Source organism: Dendrobates tinctorius, unplaced genomic scaffold (genome assembly GCF_039654945.1).
Source record: "Dendrobates tinctorius isolate UK_male_01 unplaced genomic scaffold, ASM3965494v1 ptg000063l, whole genome shotgun sequence".
In the NCBI taxonomy this organism is placed as follows: Eukaryota; Metazoa; Chordata; class Amphibia; order Anura; family Dendrobatidae; genus Dendrobates; species Dendrobates tinctorius.
In genome coordinates this window covers 2,885,755-2,895,551 of record NW_027361731.1, presented here as the reverse complement: position 1 = coordinate 2,895,551, position 9,797 = coordinate 2,885,755, and the positions used below count along the sequence as shown (strand labels likewise).

The 9,797-nt window shown below is 38.5% G+C and overlaps 1 protein-coding gene across 1 annotated transcript in view; it reads right to left on the bottom strand.

The window, feature by feature from the left end:
- Positions 1-1,634: 1,634 nt before the first annotated feature.
- Positions 1,635-9,797, bottom strand: part of LOC141094139 (uncharacterized) — a 305,335-nt gene continuing 297,172 nt past the window's right edge. The window contains exon 7 of the mRNA XM_073579876.1: positions 1,635-8,053. Coding sequence (XP_073435977.1) covers positions 6,279-8,053 — 1,775 coding nt within the window. The 3' untranslated portion in view covers positions 1,635-6,278. The remainder of the gene's footprint in view (positions 8,054-9,797) is intronic.

The window sequence follows — 9,797 nt, the reverse complement described above, 5'->3', positions numbered from 1 at the left end:
ATTCGGCATTGATATGATAAAGTAGAGATTACATTATTATATAACTAGCAATATCGCGTCTCTTCGATATATTTGGGGGATAAACAAACCCCTATACCGAATAGACACGATGCTAAACTAACAGATATATCAGTTTTTACAATTCCTAACCGCTGCTATAAGATTAGTATGTTTGCGGACGACTTACTCTTGACCTTGAATGATCCTGAAACTTCCATTAAGGCATTGAGGTCGGAACTTTGGACATTCTCTAAAATATCATATTTTAAAATCAAATCGCAGAAGTCAAAAATCCTTCACTTTTATTTGAGTTGTGGAGCAACTAAAAAATTGTTCAGATTACATCTGGGACGAAGAGGAAATAGTATACCTTGGGATCATTCTTACTAAAAAGCTCCACTTATTAACCCAGATTAATATCGATATCACTATTCAAAATATTTCCAGAGATCTTAAGTACAAACAAACTTATCGTTGTTCGGGAAGATTTTGATAATTAAATCTTTTATTTTACCCAAAATACTATGTGTTTAGGACCTTGCCACTCATAACTCCTTTGCGACTTCTACTAAAGCTTCAAAACTTAATAATAAAGTCCTTCGTATGGGGGTAAAAAGGCAAGAGTGGGCTCGAATATCCTATATAAAAATAAATTTAATGGGGGACTGGGATTGCCAAACATTCAAGCCTATTATCAAGCTACACTAATCAGGCATAGTTTTTACTGGTTTAAAGAAAAGCCAGGGCCTTCTTGGATTGAGGCAGAAGAAGCATAGAATAACAACAACAACAATTCTCAAAAAAAACTCCCTCCCATCCAATATACCTGGCTATCACTTTAGCATGGGAAAAGTTCACTAAATTACGAAAGAAGGAAAGTAGACTACCTCTTTTCAAAAATGTTCCATTATCATTAATCTCACGGGTCTATAATTTATTAATCCCAGACATCTGGTCCAAATCCATTGTTCATAAAATTGGTGATCTATATTCAGGGGATAATCTCTTATCTTTCAGCGAGATTAAGGGTAAATGTAATATACCCCCCTCGGAATTTCTATTTTTTACTATCTTAAGAGATAATATTGAGAAACTCTTCAGTTTTAAAACAATTAACATGAATACTATTTCCCTGTTCATTTGTAATCTAGATTAAAAAAAACCTATGTAGTCTAAAAAATATTTACAAAATTCTCAACAAAGATGAATTCTTTAAATTTAATATACCCCCCTTGGAATTTCTATTTTTTACTATCTTAAAGGTAATCGGTCACCCCTTTTTTGTAACTTGAAAGATAAGAAAAACGAGTTAGATTATACTCACCCCAGCGTCTGGTCCGGTCCGATGGGCGCCGCGGTCCGGCGCCTCCCATCTTCATACGATGCCGTCCTCTTCTTCCATTCCTGTTGTGGCTCTGGTGCACTGCTCTGCCCGGTTGAGGGCAGAGCAGAGTCCTGCAGTGCGCAGGCACCGGGAGAGGTCCGGCACCTGCGCACTGCAGTATTCTGCTCTGCCCTCAACAGGGCAGAGCAGTGCGCCTGCGCTGGAGCTACGACAGGAAGGGAAGAAGAGGACGGCATCGTATGAAGATGGGAGGCGCCGGACCGCAACACCCATCGGACCAAGACCGGACCGCCCCCTCCTGTGAGTATAATCTAACTCGTTTTTCTTATCTTTCAGGTTACATTGGAGGCTTATCTACAGCATTACAGAATGCTGTAGATAAGCCCCTGATGTCGATGCCAGCAGCTCATAGTCCAAAAAAAGTGACAGATTCCCTTTACGAGATAATATTAAGAAACTCTTCAGTTTTAAAACAATTAACATGAATACCATCTCCCTGTTCATTTGTAATCTAGATTAAAAAAAACCTATGGAGTCTAAAAAATATTTACAAAATTCTCAACAAGGATGAGTTCTTAATCAAAAACGCTTACATAAAACGTTGGGAATCCGAGTTAAATATTTCTCATCTAAATCAGTGGGAAAAAGCAATAAAACTTTCTTATAATTCAAATATCTTAATGATCCTTCAGGAGTCATTCTACAAAATGATGGTGAGGTGGTATTATACTCCAGCTAGGTTACATCATATAAACCGGGAGAATTCTGATTTGTGCTGGAGGGAATATGGACAAACAGGGAACTTGTACCATTTGTTCTGGAGCTGTCCTAAAATAAAACTTTTGTAGAAACAAGTGAATAACCACATAAATCTCCTACTAGGTAGAAATATTAGGATTTCTCCACAGATAGCGCTTTTATCTCTAGATCTAGATAAAATTGACCCTACTGATAAGATGATTGTTATACATGTCTTTCTGGTGGTTAAAAATTCCCTAGCCGCACGCTAGAAAAAAATTGACCCTCCAAAGTTTTCAGAAATTTTGGATACTCTTTTAGTTCACAACGCTCTAGAGTGGAGATTTGTGATAAACAATAACTTAGTTCATAAATATAGGAGGAAATGGGAATCTTGGAACGTGAAGTACAAGTACGGATTGTCCCCCCTCGATTCTTAATTGCCAAAACATTAAAATACTTTCTAGTTGTCCGGTTGAGATTCTATAGTAATCTTTTTAATTCCTTTGTGTTCTATGTTCTCTGTTGAAGAGATGGTTTTCTCTTCTATCTAATGTGTAAGTTTTTTTAACCACAACTTGTGTTATCGACAGTATTATGTATTGGAGTTCTCTATATTTTACTTTTCTATATTAATTTTCCTTTTTCCTAATCCCCATGTATCCCCTCCCTTACCCCCTCTCTGACAGCCCCTCTACCTTTGGATCGGAGATCCCGAAGCATGACGTGGGGTCACGATCGCTCCCATGGTAACCCAATGTCGTCCAGGTTGTCAGAGCTCAGACTCCCTGTCATGCGCAGTGCATATCAGGAAGTCTCTGAGGTCAGTGTGCACAGAGTGCAGCGCTGACGGATTATATGGCATGCAGATCTGCATTGCATGCCATATAAGCGATCAGCCTACACAAAATTAATGTCCCATAGTGGGACACAGTGTAAAAGTTAGAATGAAATAAAAAAAAATAAAAAAATTGTAAAAATATTAAAAAAATAAAAAATAAATAAAAAATAAAAAAAAATCAATATTTATACAATCAATAAATATTTAAATAAAAAAGCTAAACAATAGAAGTAGACATATTTAGTATCGCCGTGTCCTTAACGACCCGACCTATAAAACCGTCCCACTAGTTAACCCCTTTAGTGAACACCATTAAAAAAAGGCAAAAACCAATGCTTTATCATCATACCGCTGAACAAAAAGTGGAACAACACACGATCAAAAATACGGATATAAATAAATATGGTACCACTGAAAACTTCATCTTGTCCCACAAAAAACAAGCTGCCATATAGCATCATCACCAGAAAAATAAAAAAGTTATAGCTCTCATAATAAAGTGATGCAAAAATAATTATTTTTTCTATAAAATAGATTTTATTGTATAAAACCACCAAAACATAAAAAAAGGATATGAGGTATCGCTGTCATCATACTGACCCAGAGAATAAAACTGCCATATCAATTTTACCACACGCGGAACTGTATAAACACCCCCCAAAAGAAATTCATGAATTGATGGTTTTTGTTCATTCTGCCTCCCAAAATTCGGAATAAAAAGTGATCAAAAAATGTCATGTGCCCGAAAATGGTACCAATAAAAAATGTTAACTTGTCCTGCAAAAAACAAGACCTCATATGACTCTGTGGGCCAAAACATGGAAAAATTACAGCTCTCAAAATGTGGTGATGCTAAAACTACTTTTTGCAATAAAAAGAGTCTTCCAGTATGTGACAGCTGCCAAACATAAAAACCTGCTATAAATAGTAAATCAAACCCCCTTTGTTATGTAAAAAATAATAAAATAAAAAAATGAATTTCCATTTTCCCATTAGTGTTGGGATTGGGGTTAGGGTTACGGTTGGGGCTAAAGTTAGGGTTGGGGCTAAAGTTAGGTTTAGGGCTAAAGTTAAGTTTAAGATTGGTATTAGGGTTAGGGGTGTGTTAGGGTTGTTATTAGGGTTAGGGTTGGGAATAGGGCTAGGGGTGTGTTGGGGTTAGGGTTGGAGTTAGAATTGGGGGGGTTTCCACTGTTTAGGCACATCAGGGGCTCTCCAAATGTGACATGCGTCTGATCTCAATTCCAGCCAAATCTGCGTTGAAAAAGTCAAACGGTGCTCCTTCTCTTGCGAACTCTGCCTTGCACCCAAACAGTGGTTTACCCCCACATATGGGCTATCAGCATACTCAGGACAAATTGCTCAACAACTTTTTGGGTCCATTTCCTCCTGTTACCCTTGGGAAAATAAAAAATTGGGGGCGAAAAATAATTTGTGAAAAAAAATAAGATTTTTTATTTTTACGCCTCTACATTATAAACTTCTGTAAAGCACTTTGGGGTTTAAAGTGCTCACCACACATCTAGATAAGTTCCTAAGCGGGTCTACTTTCCAAAATGATGTCACATGTGGGGAGTTTCCACTGTTTAGGCACATCAGGTGCTCTCCAAACGCGACATGGCGTCCGATCTGAATTCCAGCCAATTTTGCATTGAAAAGTCAAACAGCGCTCCTTCCCTTCCGAGCTCTGCCATGCACCCAAACAGTGGTTTATCTGCATATATGGGGAATCAGCATACTCAGGACAAATTGTACAACAACTTTTGGGGTCCAATTTCTCCTGTTACCCATGGGAAAATAAAACAAATTGGATCTGAAGTAAATGTTTTGTGAAAAAAAGTTAAATGTTCATTTTTTAAAAAAACATTCCAAAAATTCCTGTGAAGCCCTTGAATGTAATAAACTCCTTGATTGTGGTTTTGAGCACCTTCAGGGGTGCAGATTTTAGAATGGTGCCTCTTTTTGGTATTTTTTATCATATAGAACCCTCAAAGTGATTTCAAATGTGAGGTGGTCCCTAAAAAAAATGGTGTTGTAAAAATGAGAAATCGCTGGTCGATTTTAACCCTTATAACTTCCTAACAAAAAAATGTGTTTCCAAAATTGTGGTGATGTAAAGTAGGCATGTGGGTAATGTTATTTATTAACTATTTTGTGTGACATATTTCTCTGTTTTAAGGGCATGAAAATTCAAAGTTGGAAAATTGCGAATATTTCGTCAAATTTAATTTTTTCCACAAATAAACGCAAGTCATATCAAAGAAATTTACCACTATCATGAAGTACAATATGTCATGAGAAAACAGTGTCAGAATCCACAGGATCCATGGAAGTTTTCCAGAGTTATTACATCATAAAGGGACAGTGGTCAGAAATGTAAAAATTGGCCTGGTCATTAACATGAATACCACCCTTGGGGGTAAAGGGGTTAACTGATGTTGTTACTCACATAGCTCTTCACATATTGACAACTATATTGTCCTTGTGAAAGACACTACCTACTACCATATGACACCACTTATTTACTCTTAGGCTATGTGCACACGCTGCGGTTTTTGCTGCGGTTCCGCTGCGGTTTTGGCCGTAGCAGAACTGCAGACAGTATACAGTAGCATGTTATCCTATGGGATTTACATTCTGCTGTGCACATGCTGTGGATTTTTAACTGTGGAAAAGCTGCGGTTTTGAATCCGCAGAAAGAAATGACATGTCAATTGTTTCTGAGGATTCTGCTGCGGTTTGCCACCTATTCCATTGTCCAGGTGGCAAACCGCAGGGCAAAACCGCAGGCCAATCCGCAGGTAAAACCGCAGGTCATTTTACCTGCGGTTCCGCAGATAAGAATCCGCAGACCAATCCACAGTGTGTGCACATAGCCTTGGAATCCCCTGCAACTACTCCTATTAACCTTTGTGTATGCCAACCATACCTGCTAATGGCTCTGATGCTATTTTATGTCTCCATTCTGGCTAGAGCTCCCATAACGGCATCTCATTAGCTGCAAAGTTAGTTAGCGAAAGTTTTTCCAAGATGGCAGCTCAGTCTGACATGGCTGTAAAACATAATTAGTACTGATCATTCTCTTACAATGAGTGTTTTTATTTTAATGTGGTCAAACATGAGGAATGACAAAGGGTTGTCCTAGTAGTGGTCAACCCTTTAAGAAGATACAATTTTCAGTTAAAATATTTCCAACATGAAAAAGGCTTCTCCCCTGTGTGAGTTCTTTGGTGACTAAGAGATGATTTCTCCACAAAATATTTTCCACATTCTGAACATGAAAAAGGCTTCTCCCCTGTGTGAGTTCTTTGGAGAATAAGAAGAGATGATTTCTCCACAAAATATTTTCCAACATTAAGAACATGAAAAAGGCTTCTCCCCTGTGTGAGTTCTTTGGTGACTAAGAAGAGATGATTTCTTCACAAAGCATTTTCCACATTCTGAACAGGAAAAAGGCTTCTCCCCTGTGTGAGTTCTTTGGTGACTAAGAAGAGATGATTTCTTCACAAAGCATTTCCCACATTCTGAACATGAAAAAGGCTTCTCCCCTGTGTGAGTACTCTGATGCGTAACAAAATTTGCTTTTTGGTTAAAACATTTCCCACATTCTGAACAGGAAAAACGCTTCTCCCCTGTGTGAGTACTCTGGTGCGTAACAAAATTTGCTTTTTGGTTAAAACATTTCCCACATTCTGAACAGGAAAAAGGCTTCTTTCCTGTGTGGTTTCTCTGGTGCCTAACAAAATTTGATTTATGGTTAAAACATTTCCCACATTCTGAACATGAAAAAGGCTTCTTCCCTGTGTGGGTTCTCTGGTGCCTAACAAAATTTGCTTTTTGGTTAAAACATTTCCCACATTCTGAACAGGAAAAAGGCTTTTCCCCTGTGTGAGTCCTTTGGTGCTTAACCAAAACGGATTTATGAGTAAAACATTTCCCACATTCTGAACATGAATATGGCTTCTCCCCTGTGTGAGTCCTTTGATGCCTCACCAAATATGATTTCTGAGTAAAACATTTCCCACATTCTGAACATGAGTAAGGCTTCTCCCCTGTGTGAGTTCTTTGGTGCTTCACCAAATCTGATTTCTGTGTATAACATTTCCCACATTCTGAATATGAAAATCTACTCTCTGCTGTGTGATTTTTTTCATGTTTAAGAAGAGTCTTTTTGAGAAAACATTTCCCACTTTCTGAACAGGAAAAAGGCTTCTTCCCTGTGTGGGTTCTCTGGTGCCTAATAACATTTGATTTTTGGTTAAAACATTTCCCACATTCTGAACAGAAAAAAGGCTTCTCCCCTGTGTGAGTCCTTTGGTGCTTAACCAAAATGGATTTCAGAGTAAAACATTTCCCACATTCTGAACATGAAAAAGGCTTCTCCCCTGTGTGGGTTCTCTGGTGCCTAACTAAATGTGATTTATGGTTAAAACATTTCCCACATTCTGAACAGGAAAAAAGCTTCTCCCCTGTGTGAGTCCTTTGGTGCTTAACCAAAACGGATTTCAGAGTAAAACATTTCCCACATTCTGAACATGAAAAAGGCTTCTCCCGTGTGTGGGTTCTCTGGTGCCTAACAAAATGTGATTTTTGGTTAAAACATTTCCCACATTCTGAACAAGAAAAAGGCTTCTCCCCTGTGTGAGTCCTTAGGTGCTTAACCAAAACCGATTTCAGAGTAAAACATTTCCCACATTCTGAACATGAAAAAAGCTTCTCCCCTGTGTGAGTTCTTTGGTGCTTCACCAAATCTGATTTCTGTGTAAAACATTTCCCACATTCTGAACATGAAAATCTAATCTCTGCTGTGTGATTTTTTTCATGTTTAAGAAGAGTCTTTTTGAGAAAGCAATTTCCATATTCTGAATATGAAAATGGCCTCTTTCCTTTAGAATCAATTTGTTTTTTAATGTTTATATTGTTACTTTGATTTTCCTTAGTAGTTGGCAATGAATTGGAAGACAGGACCTGTTTCAAAGGATCAGATGACAGCTCTTTGCTGTGAAGGGATGATGGTATATCTTGAGTAATGACATTCACTTCAATTGTATCCTCTGGGATCTCAAGATCATCTAATTTAAAAATTGAAGATGTCAGCTGTCCCTCTGATCTCCTGGTACAGTCATCTGCTAAAAATAAAACAAATGATTAATTTTGAAAAAAATCCTCAAATTTTATACTTTTGACCATTTCTACTTAAGCTGTCCATAAAAATTACAAGTAGTGTAAAAAATATGGAATTCTTCACTAAGACAATGACAGTTCTCAGTCTAATCGAAAACCTCATAGCATGAACCATTAGAGCGTGGTGTTCGACTGTTTGTTCATTCTGCCTCCCAAACACGGCATTAAAAGTCACCAATGTTATGTGGGCGAAAACTATACCAATAAAACTTCTACTCATCTCACAAAATACAGGACACCACTAAGGTCCATCATCTGTTAGTGGAAATACAAAGGTTTCCACATTATTAGTGGCTCAAAAGCTCTTGAAAAGGAACATGGCTTCCATAAACCAATCCAGCAATATCCAATCTCCCAAAGTCAAATTTCTACTCGCGTCTGAGCCTTGCAGTGTGCCCAAACCACATTTAGCATCCATATATTTGGCATTACTATAGTGGGACAAACCCAATTAATTTATGGTGCTTGTCTCCTGGAGCACAATCTGGGCCTATGTGTTTGATAATAAAATGGCAAATGTGTAATTTTCATGTTTCAACATCCAGTGCGAGCTAACTTCCGTAAAGTGGCTGTGGAGTCAAAATAGTCACTACTCCTATAGAATAATTCAGTGAGGGTTATAATTTCCAAAATGGGGTCACTTTATGGGGATTTCTACCTACTGCTTTAGTTTTCTGTAATTTTGTTATAATAGAACATCTGCAAATGGTGATGTTCCATCTCCACTGGAATCTGCTCCTGAGATGTTTGATTCCATCACCAGGCGGCGCCTTACTTATTGTGCAGGCATTGCTGGTAATAGAGGAGATGTCGAAATCAAAAGCTCTGGGTGTCGCTGGCTCTGTCCAGCCACTAAGATTAGGGTGTCTGAGACCAGTAGTAGCATCCCGTCTGGCCGTATGGGTTTCTGTGCTGTCCAGCTGGAGCAATCTGCTACCTGCTTAAGCCAATTGGAAAGCACCAAACCCTATTAAAGCTTGAAGAATATTGCCAGAAGCTGCCAGATAAAGCCTTGTTCTCCTCTGGTTCAGTCCTCTGTGCTCAGCTCCCTGCTAGTGTATTTGTTTCCTGTTGGGATCCCAACCCGCTTACTTACTTTCCGCTTACTTACATCTTCTCATTTTGTACTTTCTCTGCCTTTCTGGTTCTGACCCAACTACCTGACTATTCTACTTACCATCTGACACCACAGAATTGCAGGTAACACTATGGTCCAAGCCTAGGGATCTGTGTGTAGGTTCAAATCCATGATGATGAGCAAGGAAATCCCTGGGATCTGGAAAATGGAGTAGATAGAGCCAAGCCTTCTTGTGGTGGCCATCTTTTGATCTGCCAGGTGATCACTAACAGTGCTCCCAATACATTGTGTCTGTAAACTATTCCAGCAAGATCTGTGTTCAAATAGCTAAATGGCGCTCCTTCCTTTCTTATCCCTGCCATGTGCCCAGATAGTGTATAACCATATATAGGGTATTGTCGAATTCAAGAGACGTTGGAAAACAATTTGTAAGGTCCATTTGTTTCCTATTTTCCTGGTGAAAACTCTCTGGATAATTAGAGTATGGGACTTGGTGGCTATTGGCAATCTAAACAATCATAAGGGCCAATATTTTCTGTCAGATGAATTTAAAGAAGAAATATCAGACATTCATAGAGAAGTTTTTAGAATAGTACAGAGCTGAGGTGTTT